General features: G+C 42.9%; 1 protein-coding gene across 1 annotated transcript; it reads left to right on the top strand.

Moving 5' to 3' along the window:
* The first annotated feature begins 2,151 nt into the window (after positions 1-2,151).
* Positions 2,152-15,381, top strand: LRPAP1 (LDL receptor related protein associated protein 1). Its single transcript, XM_064449047.1, has 8 exons — positions 2,152-2,360; positions 8,003-8,147; positions 8,492-8,616; positions 9,991-10,111; positions 11,053-11,211; positions 11,727-11,809; positions 14,157-14,333; positions 14,648-15,381. The coding sequence occupies exons 1-8, from the start codon at positions 2,181-2,183 to the stop codon at positions 14,711-14,713; spliced, it is 1,056 nt and encodes a 351-aa protein (XP_064305117.1). The 5' UTR covers positions 2,152-2,180; the 3' UTR covers positions 14,714-15,381.
* The last annotated feature ends 7,966 nt before the right edge of the window (positions 15,382-23,347 follow it).

Below are 23,347 nucleotides of genomic sequence, written 5' to 3'. Positions count from 1 at the left end.
ATTTGGTCTACATCATGTTTTATTAATGTTTCTTTTTTAATAAGGATAGTAAAGAATGCATACACAAAAAGCAATGGTCCGACTCAGCTACAGCCCTCTGTAACAATGAAACATTTCCACCACTTGTATCAGTTTTGGCACAGTCCCAGGGATTCAGCTGAGCTGCTTTTTAACTGTGCCAGGAGAAAATGAAGGGAGAATTTGACCCAAAGTGCACAGGGAAGGATAACCGTGGAGTTGATTTCCATTTCCTCCCACTGCGTGTTTCTTATTTACACTAGGGTGCACTCTACGTTGAGTTTGGCCTCATCAACACCAACATAAATCCAAAGTCTCTACACAGAAGTCCATAGAGTTATTTTGGGTTTTTACTTGTGGGAGTGAAACACTTGGGCCAGGAGATACAGAACAATACCAAACCCTGACACAGATGTAAGGGCACCGGAGAATGAGATCCACCAAGCCAGCGTAAGCAAACTAATGGTGCTGCATCACTTAACTATTTCTAAAAATTTTCCCAGTACAGCTCAAAAACTCAAGCAAATAAATGCATAAAGCTAAGCTCAATACAAGAAAAAGAGTAGAAACCCATAAGAGTTTATATAGCATGGAGGTTGAATTTATTTGCAGAGAGCCTGAAAACCCAATCAATACTTCAAATGACACATAAGATGAAATCGCCTGTTCCAAAGTGACTCAATAATACATATATACACTGCAGTAACAAGACGAAAACAAGGTCTAAATCCTAAAATTGATGTGGAGAGCTCTGCAAGATTTGGGTGAGGCTGATGGGCTTCTTTTCCCATCACCATTTTGCTATACTTCAATGTATACTTCAATGCTCACTTCAGTTGCTCTTCAATGCAGTAAATATCCTCCCTGGGCCACTGTTTTCAGAAATCTCATTATAGTTTAGGCAATCTATTTGTTTTCATAGGACTGATTAATAATGCATGAAGGTTTGGTGTTGACAGTACTACAGAGCTGTGCTTTAATTTGCTCAAGGTCACACATAAGATCTGAGGGGAATTTATGAAGTGAACTTTTGCCTCCACTACCTTGCTAAACAAACTTGACACAGAAATGCCCAACTATGCCAAAGACCCCATACTACACTAGTTTTGCAGTGTGCAGAAGAGGATTCATCAAGAAGTGAAGAAAAGGAACAGCTTTCTTCACTGCCTGCCCCTCAGAAACACCCACATGGAGCGTGCTTTTCATCCCCTGCACTTCTTTCATAGCAGCATTCAATTTTAGCAGATTTTTTTAAAACCAGGTAGGATATATACCAACCCTAGATCAAATATTGGGCATTTTTGCAGTATCATAGTTTTTTTCTTAATACAGCTTGACCAAATCCCCTCAAAGATTTCCCGTTGCCTACTGCACTTTGTGGCTGCCTATGTCAGGAGGAAGCACTGTGAAGGGATGCTGCTGCCATGCAGGCTGGGGCACTCTCAGCACACACCACCAACCACTCCCATAGTTCATCCCTTGATAACAACCCAATCCACTCGTTATTACGTTTCTCACAGTCCTCCTTCTCCCCACGCCATCAAACCCCATATGCTGCCCTGGGCAGAGGTGTCCTCCACTACCACCTCCAATGGAGTACCTGAGTCCTTCTTCCCCTCCTAGGGAGTACTGGGGGAACTGGTCCCCATTCTTGCCTTCCACCCTTCCTGAGCTGCCTTTTCTTTTTTGGTATACTCTTGAACATTGAGCTAATATCTGAAAACTTTGTCTGATCAAAAGGGTGGTGTTTAAACCCATTGTGTCCCGTTTTCCTCACACTGCTGATAGCAACACCTCTCTGAGGGACACACAGGGTGCAGGAGAGTGTTTGCTGTAGTCACTACAGGCTGCGAAATAAAACCCACTCACAAAACCTGCCACATTCAGCCTATTTCCAAATTTTGTGAAGCAAACACTCAGAATGACACGAAACCATGTGACTAAAAACAGCCCAAACCTAATTCTTCTCAAGCTACCCAGACCCCAAACTAGACAGTAGATTTTTCAACCTAAACTGGATTTTCAACCTGTTTTTCTACACAAATACCCCTCACCCTGGCGAGGAGGGCGTTGAGCCCGCACCACAGCTGCCACCCACCCGGGCCCTGAGGGCGGGAAGCTGCACGGCATCTCGGGACTTGTAGTTCCCGCTCCAGCGCGACATGGCGGCGGCGCCGGCTCTGGCGGCTCTCGGTGCCGCGCTCCTCCTTGCTGCTGGCGTCCAGGCCAGCAAGTACTCTCGGGAGGCGAACGAGGGGTTGGCGGCTGCCGGCGCCAAGCGGCGGGAGGCCGGGGAGTTCCGGGTGGTGAGGCTGAACCAGGTCTGGGAGAAGGCGCAGCGGGTGAGTGAGGCGGCGCCAGACGAGCGGGGGCGATGGCGGCGCTCTGAGGGGGTGCTCTGGCAGAGCTCTGAGGGGGCCCCAGGGTCGGGCTTGGCCGCTTCGGACACTCATTCCCTGTTCAGCCGCCTCAGGTGATGGGGTACGGCGGGAGACGCGGCGCTGGTCTCAGTTGGAGCGGGGTGCTTGTGTGTGGGGAGAAACCGAGGCTGTCCGGCCCGGCGTTGCCCAGCTCGGTGTTGGGCCTCGGGGCTGCGGTGACTTTTGTTTGGTTTTCAGGCCTGTGTGCCCCTGGCTGGCAGCTCAGAGCAGGACCCGCACAGCCCCGCTCCCCGGGGACCGTCCCGGGCGGCTGGGAACAGCGGTGCTGTGGAAGGTCTCCTCTCGGGAGGTATCTCCTTCCCCTCTCCTGCCCTATGTATCTGTGTCATGGGAGGTGTTGATCTTCCCATGTTTAAATCCAGCAGTTAAACCACGTGCCCAGGAAGTGGAAGAGAGTGCAGTCCCTCTGGTACCATGGAGGATCTGAGACTGGCTTCTGCACTCGCTGGTTGGATACTTTAGCCCTTGTGTCAACAAAAAGGGGGTGATGCTCTTATCTGTCTGAAGGCAGTGGCCTAAGTTCCTACTTCGCACAGGACAAGAGCTCACTGTACAGGAGAGTAAGAAACCCTCCACTTTGGTGGTTATGTCACCTTAATTTATATCAAGTGATGTAGTCACATGCGGGAGGACCACCAAATGGGTGTCTCAATTTCCAGGTGAGAGCCTTAATTTTGACAGCGATACTTGAGTTTCACTCTGAGCTAAGAAAATATTTAATTAAAGTGAAAATACAGTAAAGATATTTAACTACAGTGGAAATATTTAGTTACAGCCAAGCAGAACAGCTCCAACAGGAGGGGATGAGCACACTGCACACCTGTATTCATCACCTGAATATTGTGGAGTGTGGAAGTTAGGGTCATGGCTGGTAAAGGTTCCATTCTTTCAGGCAAAGGAATATAGTTAATATTAATTCTGGATTTCCTGTACCCTGGATAGACATTCCCCAGCCTGAGCTATTGAATTAGAGGCAGGATATCCCTGGGTTTAGTCAAAAAAAAAAAAAAAAAGAACTCCTGCCATAGTGCTGGCTCCCAATATGCCAAAAGAAGGTATCAAAAATACTACTTCCCTCAGTGGGAGAAAGATGGGATGGGGGATAGGGCAGTGTGTGATAACCAAACTCCAGCTGGGAACTGATAGCTGAAGAAGAAACAACATGGACACTAGAAATAAACTATAATGATAGTATTGTCAGTTTCTTCTTATTTTTCCAGTTACAGTCTTTTTTTCATTTTCATACCTGGTTCTTCCGGAATTCAAATTTGAGATGCTTTACATCATCTATGTTAAGTTGCTAAAATGTAAAATTAAGTTATCTCTGCCAGAGTAAGGAACTAAGCTTTAGTAAAATCTGTTCATGTGAGCCAGATTTTAGAGAGGCAGTTCCTACTTGGAACTCAATTTGCCACCATCTAAATTTCACTTTTGAGTACAACTGACACCCAGCCCGTGTTTTAGAAAGTGGTGTTTCAGTATGTCTGCGCAAGGTCTGAAATAAGAGGAAAACTATGCCTGTGTGTTGGACCTGCTTTGAAATACTTGTGTGCGTCAATGCTGAATTCTCTTTCCTTCATTTTGGTAGTGGTGGAGATAGTACTGAAAATAAGAAACTCCATTGTTTTGACTTAAAAGATGGATAGTGCAATTCAGCATTGCAGCACACAGCTGGATGAGCAGTCCTTCAGAAGGCCCCAAAATGTTACCTGGTGGGAACCAGAAGCTGGCAAGCCAGAACTCCTGTTTTCCCAAGGAGGGTTTAATCTTTCTCCACTATCTCTTTTCTTTGGTATATGTTTTGCATAAAAACTTCAAAAAGTGATTTTAATACAAGAGTTCTTCTTAGTCAGACCCTAATTCTGTAGTTATTTGAACCAATGACAAATATTATGTAGGTTTCACAGGGTACATGGTTTGGCCTGCTAGTCCCTAACAATCCACTGTGCTATGGTGGTTGCTGTTGGTGTAGTTCTCCTGTTGCTTGTTACCGGGGCTTCCTGGCCATCCCAAAGCAGCAGTGGGCTCCAGAATCTAGGGCATGTTACACCTGAAAAATCTGTAGTAAAGAACCCTTCCCTCTCACAATCAAGGGTGTAGGGAATGATATTGCAGGTAATGATTGCAGCCAGGCGAACAGCAAACAGCTTAATTGTAACATTTCACAGATTTCCATCACTCCTTCCTAGAATTGCCAGATACCTGTCTTGGATGTTAATGTCCAGGCAGCATAAGGAATGAGCATAAGGAACTTGGTGATTTGGTGTTTAATCATTAAACTTGGCTTTTCACCTCAGCTTCTAGTTAGTTATTCCAACATAGGCTGATGTTAGTAGTGGAGTCTTACCTGTTGACATTTTTTACCTGGTGTCATCATTCAGGGTCCTACATGATACAATCTTGAAGGAAGCAGTTCTTGAACTATATACTTTAAATTAGCCTATGTATTCACTTTTGTGTAATATAAATGGGACAGGCTTCCAACAGGTTTAAGAGGGCAGTTAACTTGAGTTTCATGCTAAATTATAATGAGAATCAGAAAAAATATTATTAGAATTGGGAGAAATTTGAATAGAATTCTTTTTTCCCTTAAGGAACAATGGGCTTAATATATTTCCCTAGATTTTACTAAGAGTTTAAAATGTTTGATTGATGATGAGATGTCTCCAAACTTTATGTTTGGAAGCTCTGTTAGTCTTCTCTGGAACTTTGAGAAAACACAAAACTATATGTGTTTATGAGATCACACTAACTGCAGAGACTATCAGACATAAATTGCATTGTGTAATCTTTTATACAACAGTGTGTCTCTGATGATAAGTACATTTAAAAGACTATTTTTCCTATTTTTTTCAGTGCTTAGGAGCTGAATTGTTATCTAGGTTATGGCTAGTGATTATCTTCCTGGTTTTGCTCAGCCTAACTACCTATTAAGTCCATGCTACTTAAACACTGACTTTAGAGTACAGAACTACTGAGATGGTCAGTCACAGAATCACAGAACGGTAGGGGTTGGAAGGGACCTCTGGAGATCATCTCGTCCAACCCCCCTACTTGAGCAGGGACACCCAGAGCAGGGGGCACAGGACCATGTCCAGGTAGGTTTTGAATGTCTCCAGGGAAGGGACTCCACAGCCTCCCTGGGCAGCCTGTGCCACTGCTCTGTCACCCTCACAGGAAAGAAGTTTTTCCTCATATTCAGATGGAACTTCCTGTGTTCCAGTTTGTGCCCATTGCCCCTTGGCCTGTCATTGAGCGCCACTGAGAAGCGCCTAGTCCCATCATCCTCTTGACACCCACCCTTTAGGTATTTATAGGTATTGATGAAATCCCCCCTCAGTCTTCTCCAGGCTAAACAAACCCAGGTCTCTCATCCTTTCCTCATAAGGGAGATGCTCCAGTCCCTGATCATCTTGGTAGCTCTCCACTGGACTTGCTCAAGGAGTTCCACGTCCTTCTTAAACTGCGGAGCCCAAAACTGGACACAGTACTCCAGATGTGGCCTCACTAGGGCTGAGTAGAGGGGGAAGATAACCTCCCTCAACCTGCTGGCCACACTCCTTTTAATGCAGCCCAGAAATCGGTGATTTCCTTCACAATTTATTGCAAACTTTTTACTCAGTCTTCTTCCTGAAGATCAGGGCACAATTATTGCTGAGCAAAGCATTGTTCCTTGGTGCTACTGCAGCAATGACACTCTGGCTGTCCAGGTCATCCTGCTCCAGAAGAAAAAATAAGTACATGATTATGTTTTTTTGACTTTAGCAAATACTAAAAATCATAAATAAAATGGTTCTTTCTAAGTGCTTAGCTTTTGTCAAGCGGTTCCCCAAAAGTAGATGGTAAAGAAGACAATGGGGATCTTCCTTTGCTTTAGTATTAGAGGGATCAGAAGTTTTAATGTGTTCTATAAATTTTATATTTACCTGTGATTGTAACTACTCTAGTTTTTAGTAAATTATTTCAGTAAGCCAAGTGCAAGATACAGGAAAAAAAAACTTAGTTTAAAATTTAAAATAATTATATTCAGTAGCACAAGACTAATTAATAGCGCAGCCTAAGCTGAAAGCAGAAACAATAATGTGCATAGGTTCCTGAATACCTGTCAATAGAAATTCAGTGCATTAGCTCAAAATAAGGACATCTTCCTAGTTACTTTCAAATAACCTGCTGATATTCAAACTAAAGGCTGAATGTTTTCAGTATCATTCTGATGTTTACAAATAACACTGATTTCTGAGTCTGTGTTTATAAAGCATACTGCTTCCTCACTGAAAATGAGAATTTTTATAATCTATAATCTGATTGTAATGACAAAAACCCCCAAATCTCCAGTAAATAAGCTTGTCCTGGGACAGGTGGGCCCAGGTGGTTCAGATCTGGATCTGAGCTCCCAGGAGCTGGCTGCTCAGTGCTTGGAGGTAGAAGGACTCAGTCAGAACTGCATTCGATGTCATGCTGCTCATGTTTTTTGATCTCTCTTCTCTGGCCTTTTCCTTACCTCACTTTCTTGTTATTAACATGCACATGCACACGCACACAAAAGAAGTTCTGACACATTAACATGATTTATTTCATTTCTTTGTTTTAAACTGAACAACGGAAGTGTCTAAAATCTGGAAGTTCAGACTCGACTTACCGCAGTGCTGCTTTGCCAACTGCGTATTAGTTGTTGTCTCTGTTCCTGTTTTCTCTGTATTTCACAAAATTTCAAGCTGGCCTATCATTCTTTTAGATCTTGATATTTTTTTTTTTCATAGCTTCAGCCTCAATATCTTATCTTTTTTTTCTGTTATGTGGGACAGGAGTGTCTCTAGGTTTTGCAGGTTTTTAATACACATAAACCATGTTCAGAAGTGATCTTAGAAAATTTTGCACTTTGATCATAATAAAAATTGTTGATGAAGTGGCTCTTTGACCTGCAAGGCGATCCTCAGTGTCCTGGTAGTCTGCAAAACCATACTGACAAATAAAATTTACCAACTCACTATAACTATATGGTTAGAATGCGGTCCACAAGAAAGGACATGTGGTGGCAATGGCAAGTTGTTCGAGAAGTTTGGTTGTTACTGCCTTTTGTGAACTAGTGAAACTGAATTGATTTAATCAGTTGGAGTTTTTTACATTCTTTGTTATTGGTACTGGACATTTCTAAGGTATAATCATTTTTAGAAGGCGGTCCCATTAAAAGTGGGGGGAAAATCCCATTTAAGTATTACTTGAAAGAACACCAAAGAAAAACACAAAATTTTAACCCTTATGTAACTTTGCTGTTGCCCAAGTAGCTGAAGAGCTGAGAGGGAAGGCTATATGATCACTGTTAACACCAGTATGGTGGGGGCATAGCCATATTCATAGGCAAGAGATGGTATGTATGCAGTGGCTCATACCTTAAAGCCCTTAAATTCAGATGGATACATAGCATTAGTTAAAAAAAAATGCTGTGCTATACTGGCTATGCATCTATACTGGCTTCTGAGGTAACACTGCAGCAAGAGGTAGCTCCACGTAACTGAATACAAACCTTTCTCTGTTCTTGTTAGCTTCATCTCTCTGCTGTGAAACTGGCAGAGTTGCACAGTGATCTAAAAATACAAGAAAAGGATGAGCTAAGCTGGAAAAAACTGAAGGCTGAAGGGCTAGATGAAGATGGAGAGAAAGAAGCCAAACTCAGACGCAACTTAAATGGTAAGGTATATCTTTGCAGGAGTTTAAACTTTGCACCAGACACATGCATGACTAGACATCTGTGTTTGTGTTTGAACCATTAAATGACAGGCTGTCTTTCCAGACATTGAGCACACACTAGTTCTTTGCAGGTCAGCAGGGAGCTGCAGGAGGCTGACACATTCCTTTGCTCCTGATGTTTTCAGAAGAGGTCATTAAACCTGGCAGCTCTGTGTCTTAAACTGTTAGCGTTTGCACTGTGAGCTGCAAAATCCAGCTCTGCAAGTCAAGGGTGTAGCCAATCTCTCATCTTCCATACATCCATAGTTAGTTCTAATGCTTCTGTGTCTTCTATTCCCTTGCAGTCATTATGACTAAATATGGAATGAATGGAAAGAAGGACTCTCAACTAGTTGATACTAACTACATTAAAGACGGTACAGAAAGTGATACACTAGATGATCCAAGACTGGAAAAATTATGGAGCAAGGTGAGTAAAGTTTCCAGGAACCGGAGTATAAGAAATCAGTGTTTCTTCATTGAACTATTGTCTGTGTCTTCTGGAGCTCCCAGATTTGGAATTCAGTAGTTTTGCTACTCTGCTTTTAAGTACTGGCCAAGCTGCTGTGCTCTGTAGCTCTCATCTTTGTGCCCTGAGGGCATCCCACCTGCATCCAGGTCACCAGGTGTGGCACGTTCTCTTTGCCAAAGAAAACACCCACATCGGTCTGCATGGAGGATAAAATACTGGGTCCACTGAGGACAGTTTTTCCTCAAATTTCACTGAATTCACTATTTCCCTTTGTATGACTATTAACACTGTGTGGTAATATACCTATGGTTTTTTCCCTGTTTTTCTTATTGTTGTTTCTGGGCTTTTTTAAAAAGGTGCATTTAAAACAGAACCATTTCATAGACTGTTTAAAAGTGAAATGTATAGTGGGGGCTGTTAAATAAGGACTTACCTAACCTGCTGTTGAAGTGAAAAATTCCAGGATTTGCATTAATGCATAAAAACCCAGAAAGTGTATCCTCAACTTGGGCTGTTAAAACTGGTAAAGTCATAATCTTCAAAAATGAAATAATTCAAGTTTTCAGCAACAAGTAGTCAGGTAAAGCAAAGAATTCTTATACCAGTCTAGTGCAGTGTTAGTAAAGCAGAGAAAAAGATTTGCTGGGTTTTAAAATGTTACTGTAACTAGATACAGCCCTGGCAAGGGACATGATGTCATGTGCTTTGGGGAGCAGTAAAGTACATTAGTTGGAAATATTCCTTAAGCAAAAAAAGGGTTGAGGCTGAATAGGGGTCAGAAACATTCACTTTTGATCATGCATTGCAGCAAATAAGTCACGAGATCAGTGGGTGGTGCTCCAGCTGTCTGACCAGTGCTTCCCTAATTGCTAAAAGTAGTCCAGTGAGGAACAAATCACTGCAGAGCAAATGCACAGCAGTGATAAAATCTTCACTTGCCAGTAGAGTAAGATTAAGTAAAGGCTGTGTTTAATATCAGGCTGCATCACTCATGTAAACAGTCCCCTTACAGTTGCATATGGAGCTCCACGGCCCTTGTTTCTGTATTAAATGATTTCCTATGGAATAGAAATGACAGACACTTTTCACTGGGTAGTCCATAGCAAGTCTAGCTTTATAAGTCTGAAACAAACTTCCCTTTGACATGATTAAAGCCACCATATTCATTGATGTCTAAATCCCAACCTCATACTAATATAAAGGGATTTAAACAAAAGATCTTAAGGAAAAGCTGGGCTTAATAATTTTCTAAATGTGGTGGGAAGTTTTGGCAGTTGAGTGCACTTAAAAGCACTTCACCTGGAAAGTATAATGAGCTCATGTTTCTTTCAGGCCAAGACCTCTGGGAAGTTCTCTGATGAGGAGTTGGATAAGCTTTGGCGAGAATTTAAGCATCACAAAGAAAAGATTCATGAATACAATATTCTGCTGGAGACTGTGAGCAGAACAGAAGGTGCCTGAGCATTTCTCTGATGTTTTGAGATCAGTACAACTCTTTTCTCTGCCCATTGCCTCCATTGTTTCCAAGTTTCAAAGAAACTCCTGAAGCCTGACATTTCTGTCAGAACTGCTTGCAGATGCTGACATTTGCAGATACTTGCTGTGTTTAGTTCTGTATTAGCTGCCAAAAATCTTGCCAGCTAATGAAAACATTGCCATTTCAGTTTTCTGATTCTGCCTGCATTTCAGGCAGGGAAAAATACATCAGATTAGCAATGATGGCGATAGTAGTTCACTGGAAATCATGCAGCAAGTGTCGATCCACTGCTGCAAAATGTGGTCCTAAAGTCTGCAGGACACACATATTTTATCTCACCAGCTGGGAGCCCGAGAGGATGTACTCGAATATCTTAGGCACTGAGCCTGGGGTGTATTAAAGCACTGAGGATCTGAATCCAGCTTGCTGTACTAATCCTCGCTAAAATTGTTAGAGCCAAAGTATTCTAAAGCTCACAGGCAGTTTGATGTTTGCATTGTAGAGTCCAAGCTGGAAGCTGCTGGAAGTCATTTCAACATTGGATGCCCTGGTTGGTTCATGAAATGCCCAGGGAAGAGAGCACAGGACTCACCAACCATCCCTATCCCATTTCCTTGGGATATTGCTTACCTAGGAAAATACACACATTTCCTTAGTAAAATCCTGGCTGGTGGCCAGTAGGAGTTAAAAGGCATTTGTGTAATACCACCCTCCAGAGCGCTGAGGGGCATTGATTTTAATAGTGACCTGCAAAAGGAATTACTGCTTCTCTAAGTGTGGTGTTGATGCTTTATTTACACTGAGCCCAAATGCTAAGACCTTACCATCTTTTTTTCACCTCAGATTTGGAGGATTTTTGGAGCTTTTCACCTATCAGGATTTGACCCACAATCAATAACACTTTTCTTCTTCCACAGATATCCACAAAAATGTTATCAACCCATCTGAAGAGAACCTGGTGAAAGAAGAAATCTTGCACAACAAACACAGAGAACTCAAAGACAAGCTACGAAGCATCAATCAGGGGTTTGAGCGTTTGCGTAAAGTCAGTCACCAGGGATATGACACAACCAGTGGTATGATACAGTGGTTTTTATTTGCGATTAATTGCATTTTTAAAAAATTAAAAATCAGTGGGCAAGTAATATGAGGCAGTCATAGTATCACAGTACATGGTGTGACCACATTGGGCTGAAGAGATACAGCCAGCCTGTTCGAAATAGAAGCCAACACTAGAAGCTTCATGAAAGGATAGGGACAACCTGTAGCAAGGATAGTTCTGTCTTCCATGCGCATGTGAGAAGGGATATTACGCCTTTGGCCCCAGGAGGGCAGGTAAGTGAGAACATGCAGGGCAAGCAAATCCATTATTCAGTTCCTAGGGTTTTTTTGCTTTTAAAAAAATACTTGCTACAGGAATACTGTAGTTTTAAATTAAGTACTTGGATTTTTCTCCCTTTTCATCTAAATAGACCTATTAACAATGCAGTGTTGTGTGTATGTATGTGAGAAAAGCATGCTCATCTTTCATAGAAGCTGGGCATAAAAGCACTGTGTCCAGCTTTTCATTTAGTGGTATCTGTTTGTTTAGAGTTTGAAGAACCAAGAGTGATTGATTTGTGGGACATGGCCAAATCAGCCAATTTCACTGAGAAAGAGCTTGAATCTTTCCGGGTAAGTAGAATTCCAGTTAAATCTCTTATGGAAAGATATTTTCCCACATAAAGAAACACTCAATGTTACTCGGAGTGCAGCCACTTCTGTGTTGCTTTTCAGACACCATAAAAGAGAGTCATGCTTCTTTCTTAATATTTCAGACACAGAAACATGTGTAAGTAGCCATATGCGTGGTTCTGTTATCAGCAAAATGAAAATTCTGAATCCTGTGAAAGCAAGCGTTGCATATTTTGTCTTTGAAAGATCAGGCCCTGCTTGTGTGTTTCCAATGCACCAGATTTCCTGCTCTTACCCAATGTCTTAATGTAATTACTTCTTGGGAAGCAACATACTCTGCTGCTCTAGAGCATGCTCTAACCAACAATTTCCCTCTCATGCCCAGCTCTTGCACTGCTAACTTCCCATATTGGAGCTGTGTTGAACTGACCCAAAAGTACCATGACAAAGACTGCTTTTCAAGGAAATATTACAGCAATTAATTCCAGTGTGGTTCATACTGGTCTTATTTAATTCAAATTTCATTAAGAAAATGTTGTTTTGTTTTGTTCTGTCACTCTGACTCTGCCTGTTTATCAGAATAGATTTTGATTGATAGCCTGTAGAAGTAACTCTTCAGGGATTCTTCATGGAGTTCCCTGTACTTACGATGTTGTCTTACCCTCCAAGTCATGGCTAGGGACACCTTGAGCTTCTTTTTTGGAAAAAGTAATGAAAACATTTTAACTGCCTGGAACAGGGGCTAAAATCTGTCTCTCTTAGACATCAAAGATCCATTTTATTTCTTTTAACTTACATGCAGCCCAATTCTCTTAGGAAGCAAACATTTTAATTACACTGATTTCAGTGGCCCTGCTTTTAAGAGTGTCAGAGGAAAGCCTGCTGAAGACGTCCACAAGGCTTCTGCTGACCTCAGTGGGACATTTTGGTCAGGACTGTACAATTGCATAGGAGGTAAATTTGGCCTTCATATCTGCCACAGTGAAAAAGAAAAACCCAGTTCCATAAGCAAGAACACATACCTGCTTATTAATTTTACTGTTTTATTAGAAGTCTTTATTCATGCAAGCCCTCTTCTCCAGACCAAACCTGTCTTGTTACGGTGAATGTTGGGACATGCTAACAAAAGTAAGACAGTAAGAATCACAGTGAAACATCTGCCTATTTAGAAAGTCCATGAAAGCAGAATTGAAAAAATCATGCGCTGATTCCTTTCAGCCTTCTTTGAGCAGCTGAAGTTGTGTCTTCTCCTGGCTGGCCACAGCACCAACCTTCATAAGGGTTTCATTAATGAAAGATGCAAGTGCTGCTCTGCTGGTACATTATCTGGGAGGAACAGCTAAAATGATTTATCAGAGCAGTAAAACCCCAAACTGAGGTCCTGAACAGATTATGTAGAACAAACTTGGAATGTTCTACAGCAAAAGGAAACTATTTTCTTGTCAGAAGTGTTGAAAACAAAACCCGTTGCTTTAAAGACTGAAGATCTATTAGGATGATAAATTCTTATTTTGTTTTTTAAAATTGTCTTGAAATGAGAACAACTTTGTCAACCACCAGGACTGAAACACACCAGTGACCAAAATGAATTGGGCTCTGTCAGACGGGGGGTTTTCACTGTAGGGTCTGAGTTTTTCTCAATGTAATGCATAGAACTGCTGCCATAAGCGTCATAACAGTTTAAACTGTTCACGTCTCTTCACAGAGGATGTGTCCTAAGACACAGAGAAACTGAATTTACTGCCTTGAGGTAGCAAAACAAGGGCATGGTTTGCTGGGTAGACGTCACTCATTCTTTGGTCCCCCCTGCAGTGTACCAGGTTATCTGGGGATCACCTCTGATATGTCCCTGAACACCAGTTAGTCTGGCCGCTCTCTTTGGGACAAACTAAGATGGTTTTTTGTTTGCTAATTAATCCATCCTATTTCAGATTCATCATAGCAGACTGCAAACACGGAAGACGTTTAAATCTGAGCAGAAAATAGCAAATCCAGGACCTGATTTTTAAAAAGAGGCTTCTCTTAAAAATTGCCTGCCTCTCCCCCAAGTCCACTATTTTTATGTGTAAACTTTTAATTGGTACTCACTGCTATCATCTCCTAGCACCTCACAGCCATCAGCAGCCTCCTTTTGAGGATCCTGCAGTGGGTCGTTTTCAGCACCTGCCTTCAAAATCGGTTGTCTGGGCAGTGGTGATAATGTATTGTCCAGACATCCTTAAGAAGCAGGGAACTGAAAAACCTTTCTGTGTCTGACTTAGTAAAATAGTATTAGGGATGTCTTGGCAAGAAGAGAGGAAGCCTTGGAAAGAAAGTCCTGTGAAGCTGTGTGTATTTGTTGCCCTAGGAGGAGCTGAAGCACTTTGAAGCAAAAATTGAGAAACACCATCATTATCAGAAACAATTAGAGATTTCACACCAGAAACTGAAACATGTAGAGGCAACTGGAGATAAGGATCATCTCAACAGAAACAAAGAGAAATATGCCATGCTGGAAGAAAAGACAAAAGAACTAGGATATAAGGTCTGTATAAATCCATTTTACGTATGTCTTGAAAATTTTACTCAGTAGTAGAGGGTATATAGTTTATCCAGTGCTGATTTTTCATGCAATTTGAATGACTTCCAGAGGGGGAGTTTAAGGCACACCTGTGCTCCATATTTAGTACAGGATACGTGTAATTGTTTTTTTTATAGACCTAATTCTAAAATGCCTGAAATCCCCCTGGTCTCTGCTCTTCCTGTTGTCACATATACTGATAGCAAAATGTGAATATATGGTACTGATAATTCATCGTCTTACTAAAATGTATTTGATGTGTTTTGTTTTCCTGCTAGGTAAAGAAGCATTTGCAAGACTTATCCAGCAGAATCTCTCAAGGTCTTCAACACAATGAATTATAAAAATCTGTCCTCCTTCATGGGATCAATCTCTTAACACAAAACAGATAATGTGTTTTTTGAACAGGATTTACCAAGGAGTCCTTCTGTAATAGCAAGGATTGAACAGGGTTGTCCTGTAAGAAGGTTTTTGGTTTGGTCCACTTAATTGCCAGTTTTGTATTTGCACTATCAGATTAATTATTAGATTATAAATTTAAATTGCATATCTTGCATCATGTAAATCTTAAATCTGAATCAAGTAACAGGCTTTGAAATAAGCAGTCATGTCAAAAGGAAAAATATGTGAACTCTCAGAGGATTCCTGCTAGTACCACTAATCTGATAGTCAGGAAAGGTATTCTGATCAATGAAAGCAAATGCTGAGGTACAGGAAGTTAAAACGGAGGCCAGGAATGTCTTTTATTTCAGCACCTGGTCTAATGCATTTCCTACTGAAGGTAGCAAAAATATTTCTACTGCCTTTGAGCAGTGGCTCAGAGCTGCACTGTGTGTGAATTTTTCATGTGAGGGGGAGGAAGAGTAAGGAGGGAACAAGAATTATTGAGGTCAGTTCTCGCAACTGAGTTACAGGCTAACACATCTGAAGTTACTGAATGTGTGTGTGTACTTACCTTGTTCATGGTTGCTTGGTTTTGTTACACTTAGTCATTAAAAAAATCAAAGCAAGATACTGCTGAGGCTTTTTATTATTTTTCTTCCCTCTCATTTAGTAAGAAATAACCAGACCTGGTTTTTGAGCATGTTGCTTACTCCTTAAACTAAAGTTCAGTCACACATTAGTTTTTAAGACAGCAGGGGTAGTTTTGCACCGCAGAATATATCTCTATGTTCTGAACAGGCTGAAGGCTCTCTAAAGCAGCTTCAATTTGAGCACATACTCCAGTACAATCCCCAGTAAAGATTATTATAGCTTTCCCTTTCAAGACCAGATTTTTCTGTGCTGCATCAGAGCTTTGGCAAACATTAGCCATCTGGATTGAAATTTTCTGTAATAATACTGCTGACGCTTTATTTCTAAGGAGTTGTTCACATGAAACTGTTCCAGGAACAAGGTTAAGACAAAGGTCCAGTGTAGGTGAATCATTACAGCTGCTTGGTTAAGCAGCTCTGTCACTCTCAGACTGCAGCGCTGTAGCGTGCTGCATGGGGCAGCTGTCCTCGCGCCTCGCTTGCCGTACCTATGCTGTGAGAAACGCTGAAGAGAGCCATTCAGTCAGAATCAGCCACTCTGTGTATAATTTATCCTTTTCCTGGGTCTGTGGTGGGTTGAACATAGTATGGTTCTGTACATAACAGCAATTTCATAATGTGCAAGTGATCTGCAGTAGCAGTCTTACTTTGAGATTCTGAATATCTTTGCAGCAGTAAGCTTTTTTTTAACCTTTTTTTTATTTTAATGTAAACTAACAGCTATTTATATTCCAGACAATCAGTCCCTCATGCGAAACAGAGGCTACTGTTAATGTTAGGTGTCATCTTAGAGATGGTTCCATTCATGTAGTGTATGCTGCATGTCCCCTTTGGTCAGTAAGCTAAAAAAAGTAAACCCAAAAATAGCTAAAACCCATTTATGAGAGGAGAGCTGTTTTGTTTTTTTCCCCAGATGCTACACACCATTTCTTTCCCAGGCTAGCACTGTAAGGGCTGTTCAGCCTCCTTCAACACAGAAGTAGCTGTGTCTTACAGGTTTAGCTTCATTATGACTTTTTTCAGGGTGAATGCACAATAGAAATGTGTTCTACACTGTGTGTGGAAGGTGCAGGTGGTCCTTCATTTTTCCCTTTGGTAGAGTAAGAACTAAACCCACGTCCCACAGGTCAGTCTGGTGTTTGGTGGCTGTAGCCTTGTTTTGTAACTAACTGGGTTGGGGAGACGCCCACACCGCTGGCTCCTAGGGGAGAGTTTGAACACACACACTAAGTACTTCAGCAGAGGAAAGGAACTCAGCAAAGCACTGAAATGGGAGCAGTTCCTGCTCAGCAAACCTAGCTGGGTTGTACAGGAATGGGAAGCTTTTACCGAGCATGTTCAGGTACTGCTGCTGGGGGAAATCTTTTGCAGGAGGGAAGGCAACATGTCTCAGCCTACAGTGAGGGCAGGCAGAGTAGCTGCATGCTCTGCACAAGAGGGCAGGGCAGGCAGCCGGGTTGCAGGTATGTACCTGAAATAGCGTGTGCTTCCTGAAGACCGTCTGAAGAATTTTGGAATAGCACAGGGTGCTGGACTCACGGAACTCTTAACCAGGGTCAGGTCAGCAGTGGTGATGGTTGTCTCCACGAGCAGAGCTGCCACGGCACCAGCTGTGAGGTGCAGAGGTGATGGCTGTACCATGCGGTGGTGGCTGTACCATCTCTTTACCCACCGCGCCATGACAGTAATGAGGCTCAAAGGCCAGGTGGGCTCCAGCAGAGGGAACGCTTGGCAAGCGCGTCAAAGTACGAGAGGCTGACAAAATATTTATGTCTCAGGAGTTTCAAATTAGGAACGAGTCAGATCATCAGTGGCAAAGGTTGGAGACTGGGGTCAGCAGAGGCACCGCCCTTTAGTTATTTAGCGTAGCTGTTAATGAGTCATTGGGCCCGAAGACTGTTCACACAAAGCTAGAATAGAAAAACTATTAAACAGGAGTGGTTGTTGCCCTGAATGCAACTGCCCCCAAAACAGTCTGTAGCTGAGTTAGAGTCTGCGACAGCATGGAGACATAAGGCATAGCCCCATTCCTGTCAAGGCTCTGGGGCTTTCTCCTCTTTTCGAGATCTGGGAACAGGGCACAGGCTAGTGAGTTGTGAAGTCTGATTTCCCTCTTGTTTCTATAGTCTGCACCTTACAACCATCAATATATGTACACCAGTTAATTATTGCAGTTTTTAAGCCTCCAAAGATAAGTCATATGGCCAAAATAACAAGAGTGGGTAGCCTTTGAGACATTAAAGATTAAAAAATAGAGTCACCACTCTTGTATCTCTGTAAATAGCAATAAAAATTCAGAGCCAAGAAAAAGGGGAATAAATGAAATATGGGTACAGCCCTGTACCTCGTGCAAGGTGAGCAATGGCATTCTTAGGTGAGGCTGCAGGGAAGGGACACCTGAATGGGAAAAAAAATAACAGTTTTTAGAGTCTTGAACTGCCTCCTCTTACCTGGTATTTTGTCTCAGCCTTTTGTAATTACTCAAATTACCAAGTTTTTCAACCCACTCTGAGAAACAACTTGAAATACAAAAGTGGGAGCAGAATAAGGAGGAAATAACTGCATTTCTTAGGAAAAAAAAAATCTTATGTTTTATACTGTCTGTCAAATTCTGTCCTGAAAAAGAACCTCGATTTAAGTAAATGTGTCACTGATTGCATGTAGGACAGATTTTATTTATTAAACAGGTTGGGGGTGGAAATGAGAGGGAAATAAATACATGAGGCATTAAATGCAACAATAATAACCCAAGTCATTTTTAAAATAAACACCATTTTACTTTACGTGCTGGTAGAGTAGCTCAGATCGCATCATTCTACCAAGCCACTGCGGCAGATGTATTGCTGTAATGGTTTCCTGTCTCCCCTCCCAAGGGAATTCTGATGCCAAATAGATCAGGCAATAGCCAGAGTATTTAAATTCCTCAAGTAGAATTCATTTGCATTTTGTAAGCTGAGGTGCCATCTGATTTCCTCCTTAGGGCTCTCCTCCTGCTTGCTCCATGCTGGGCCCCCTCTGTGGGGCTCCCTCTAGCCAGGGTAATACGGCATCTGCACTAGGTGACAGGGCAAAAGGCAGCGAAATCAGAAACCAGCATAGCTGCCAGGCTGTGGCTGCCTCAAGAGCTGAGCTTGGCTGAGCATTTAGAAGGGCTTCACGCCCTCACTGGGGCGCAGAAGGCAGCTCCTAAGCCCCCAGCTCCAGAACATGGAGCACACCCACCTGTTCGCTGCCTCGATCCCAGCCCCTGGGGGCTGCAGCTCTGCCTAAGCAGGCAGCTCGCCCCGCGGGCCCTACGGGGAGCTGGCAGGCGCCGTAACTCATCGCATGTTCAGTTCGGCCATTTATTCAATAGCTGAGTTTAGGTGAAGCGGTGCAGTTACCCTCCATGAAAGAAGGCGGGTCCCAGCCAGGATCCAGCGTCCCGCAGTGCCCAGAAAGCCGAGCACTGCACTGGGAGCCGGGCTGCTGCGAGAGAGCTCCTCGGCTGGCCCCAACCCAGGGCCAGGTGTCAAAAGCCCAAGTACAGTGCTCAACTCAGGACTGACACGGGCAGAGGTAACACAGTGCACGTGCTTGGTTCACGGCAAATTCATCACCCACAGACCTGCCCTGTCATCATTTGGCACTGTTTCAGAGAGGTATTCGGGGTTCGGGTTGGTTTGTTTAAAAAGGTGCCATTTCACATACAAAAATCTACCCATTAGTAGCACACAGGCAGTTCTAAAATAATTTTTAAATATACTTTTTCTTTCCACAGCATTTAATTAGAATAGAAGAAATAAATAAAAAGTCATTAAGTATAAGTCAGTCAATAGAATAGATGATCACTTTCAGTCCAGACAGAGCTACCCTTGTAACAGAGAGCAGGGAGCTATGAAAGATGACGACCGCATTTCGCATATACACTATGTTACCCAACAAACAGCTTCGAAATACCAGCATCACCATTCCCAAATACAACGCACAGGTAACGTGTGTGTCAGGCCATTCACATGGCACCTCTTGGGAAGCGGGTTATTAATCTACAGGATAAAAAAAAGGGCTGTATGGATTTCTTTCACTAGTATCCACTGTCAAAAAATGGAAACATTCATAAAATCTGTCCACTTGAGCCAAAATAAATTTATAACCTTTCATGCACAGTAGCTGTTTCAAGTTGAGCCATATTTGGCACAGCAATGCTCGCAACCCAAGTGCTTTTATCAATTGCTCTTAATGAACTTACATATCCAAATCTTCAGGCATATTATCCCACCACTCAGCAGAAGAGCCCTCTCCTAAATCAGAAAGAAAACAGTACACAGACATCAGTGCTTAACATGTGAATGTAAAAACAGTGGATCCATTAACACAGCATGTAGGTATTTTGTTCCTTCACTGGTGTGTTACTTGTCAGAAAGCTGCACACATCCATTTTAATAAAAGTAATTATTTTCAGTCTCAAAGGCTGCCTGTCAAGAAATGGTCTACTGTAACAAACCTGGTGATTTCTGTAGGGCAAGTGAGTGTTGAAATAAGCCTCTTACTACAGTAAAATGCTGTTTGATGTTCTGCAGTTATAATTGTCCGAGCAACTTATTTTAAAGGGGGAAGGGAGCTACATTATTTTAAGAAGACACACACTCAGAACTTGAAACCTGCATATGAAACCCAATAATTTGCAATGCTTGGCATCAAATCTGGGAGTCTAACCTTAACATTCAAATCTCCTTTTCTAATTCGAGAAGACATCAGAACTAGAACCATCAACTAAACTGTCCTCCAGTGGGGAAAGAGTCCATCCTCCAACCTCAGTTCAGATCCAAGTTCTGGAACCCCCGTTTACAATTCCGAATATGCCCAGTCACAGTGTAAAGAGTCGCCATTCAGGCCAGTTCCTGGGGCCGCTGATGATCTAGTATTTGCTCCCTTTTGAAGTTCAAGAAAACAAAAGGGGAGCGAGAAGAACTATGTGCAAAAAGTGACATCTCTGGAAGAAGAGACTTCTGTGGCAAGAGCTGAGGAATCGGGGTACTGCTCACTTCAGTTCAACAGCAGACTGCTGGCAGTGGGAAATGCAGTCATCGCCTCCCGGTTTTTGTTCCTAGCCTGTTCTGAACTGACACAGATTCTTACACCAAAAACACATTCCAGCCGTCTGAACGCCTTCCACACAAGTAAATGCGGCCCGGAACACTCCTGCAAGCCATTCTTCAAGCAGCTAATACCGATCATCTATACGGGATGCATATATCTTAAACAGTGTTTGCATTAGCCTCCGTATCCTGGTGTCACTAACCCTCACCACTGATCGATTGTTTCAGGTCTTGTGCAAACTGACCCTCATTCCCCTTCAGAGGAACGAGCTTTGCAGAACTGCAAGACAGAGGTTTCATCCATGAGGAGTTATTAATGCAGGATAAGAACATGATTTTCCAGAGATATTCTTAGGAATTGTTTTCCTTCTCATTTTATTGCCATCTGTATAAACAGCTATGCTGGAATTTCTGAAAGAAAAAGCCAGCCACTGTACCTGGACATGGCAATCAGAAGTCCAAATCAAAGTACTGCTGCAGCACCTATCTGGGATTACAGGAGGAAGAGGAGTGAGCATATTTAGCCACAAGCATACAGTGAAAATCAAAATGAATTCTCTTCAGTTCCTTCAAACCAAGGAACAGAGCAGCTCATCCTTTTCAGCTTTGACCACTTACAGCTTTCCAGTGACACAGTGGAGACTGACAGCAGGGGTAGGCAGTTTGGCATTTGCACATTGACTACCTTGCTGCTTGGCCACCAGGTTTTGTTTTATCCATTTGCTTCTGGCTCTTCCTGCACTGCTCAGGGCAAGAGCTGTGCTGATATACAGAGAGCCGGGGCTCCCGCCACAGCCCAAACTGACGCTGTGGCCAGCTGCAGGCTGTAACTTGCACCTTGACAGTTCCCCGGCCAGATGGACAGCAATGAGAGGGTCTAAATATAAATGTCATCAGTGTAAAGGACGGCTTGGCCAGAGATACACAGGCTGGAAGGAGTATCTAGTGTCAGCAAATCTCAACAGCAGCCCACCTGGGGCTTCCCGTCCAGTCACCGCAGGAAACACATTCTCACAGCTATCGCTTGTGGTCGCTAGTTTCATGCGTTCACCGTAAAAAGCACAGAGATGGCAAAAATTAATCTAAGACCAGTTCCTGGACTTCCAATAGACCTGCTCAAGCTCTAGCAAATCTCCCAGCTATTGTAAATAACACTGGTATAGCTGAACACAGAATTGGGTGCACCTTCATGTCCAGTCAGGGTGCCCTCTGTGTCACAGTGGGGCCCAGCTCCCGCCACCCCTCACTCAACATACACACTAAGCTTTCACATACTTTCCACAGAGGAGGTAAACCAGACATGGAGGATAATTCCCTCCAAGGTCTAGACAGTACAAACTTGAACCATTTGCATGACTTGATGCAAGGACAGCGAGACCCCCTCCATCGCACACACAGCACGACAGGCTGGCTCTTCGGAGTGGGCATCGGCATTAACCATCCCAGAGTTTCCCCTCCAGTCCTGGTAGAGACGGTGCCAGCGCAGCTCCTGTTTGACTGAGGGCACAAGAGTAACCTCAGCCTGTTCCGGGAAACTCCACTCCCTTGCTACAACCACACTTTGCACAAGAAGCAACAATGCAGCCACGCTCTCCAGCACTGACCCAAACTCTATGTTTTACAGACAAATACTCCTCCAGCACCCTGTCACTGCCCTTCCTCCGTCAGTACTGTAGCTGGCAAAGGGCAACTGTTGCTTTCCAGCTCTCTGCTGACACCTGCCTGTTTCTCCATCAAACTCCCAATATGAATTTCTCCGGCGCTCCCCAATTTGTGGCCGGTACTGCTGACTGCTGGTAGTAAAAGGACAAAGACTGTTACAGCAGCCGAGGCAGTCCCCGGGGTACATCTTCCAGCTGAGCAGACAGAGACCCTGATGTGTGGCGAACCCGAGCAATTCCTTACCTAATAAAACTTTGGTATCCGAAGGCCCGGTTGCCTTCCGAGCATGCAATCTGCTCTATTTTCTGTATGTGAACTATCCATAAATTGCCAGCTCAGCCCACAGATGAGTAAAATTTAACTTCTACAATAGCAGATGCTAGGGCTTTTTTTAAATTTTTTTTTTTAGGGATTTCACAACAGTATAATGTACTGTGGAGACAAATTACTGTCATGCTAAATCTGCTTTCTGATCCCACCCCCCACCGCACATTCCTCAAATAAGTTGACGCTTATTATTCCAGTAAAACGGTGATGTTACATACGCCTCTGTGTACACAGTGGGATAATAAATCTGAATTATTTCTAGATGCTCTAATACAGACAAATGCTTGAAAGCAAGTAAGTTTTAAAGTTCACTTTCACTTACCCTGAAGTTTTTACTAAACTCAAAGTTTGCTTGGCAGCTGCAATTTCCTAAACCCACCCACCGCCTCATAAAGCTATTTATTGTATCAGCATCCAGGATGTGAATTACATGCATTTTCCTGCCACTTATGTTCCAGCCTTTCAAATAAAAGTCCACAGGAGAGTTGTTTTTACCCTGTAACCACCTGATCATCACTGTCCGAAGCCTCAGTGAGGCTACTCTGAAGCCTGTCCTCTTCCAGGGAAAGCACAAAACTGAACTCATCGGAACCCATCCAAATCTCAAAAAACCCGGCACTTTTCCTTCTACTCACCTACGCTGAAAAGACACATTTAAAGAGCTGTTCCTTCAAGTATCCATTTAATAAGCTCAGATTCTTGCATCCTTACTCTGTTGTGTTTGTTCTTGTTGCTGTATGATGTTAAATGAACATTTCCTGTCACCCGACATTGCAAAATAATGTTTGTGTGACTGGCCGAATGAGAGCTGAGCATCTTCCCAAATAAAAGGTGACATAAAAATATAACAGCACGTTCACCTGAAAAAATGCATAGT

This window comes from Phalacrocorax carbo, chromosome 4, assembly GCF_963921805.1.
Source record: "Phalacrocorax carbo chromosome 4, bPhaCar2.1, whole genome shotgun sequence".
Classification (NCBI taxonomy): Eukaryota; Metazoa; Chordata; class Aves; order Suliformes; family Phalacrocoracidae; genus Phalacrocorax; species Phalacrocorax carbo.
The sequence above is the reverse complement of the archived record's forward strand: the minus strand, read 5'-3'. Positions and strand labels throughout refer to the sequence as shown.

Excerpts from the sequence above, each read along its gene's own strand:
- LRPAP1 (XM_064449047.1), top strand. The coding sequence starts at position 2,181 with ATGGCGGCGGCGCCGGCTCTGGCGGCTCTCGGTGCCGCGCTCCTCCTT. Across the intron at positions 8,148-8,491 it reads ACTCAGACGCAACTTAAATG|TCATTATGACTAAATATGGA; the intron begins GTAAGGTATATC and ends ATTCCCTTGCAG. Across the intron at positions 11,212-11,726 it reads GGGATATGACACAACCAGTG|AGTTTGAAGAACCAAGAGTG; the intron begins GTATGATACAGT and ends CTGTTTGTTTAG.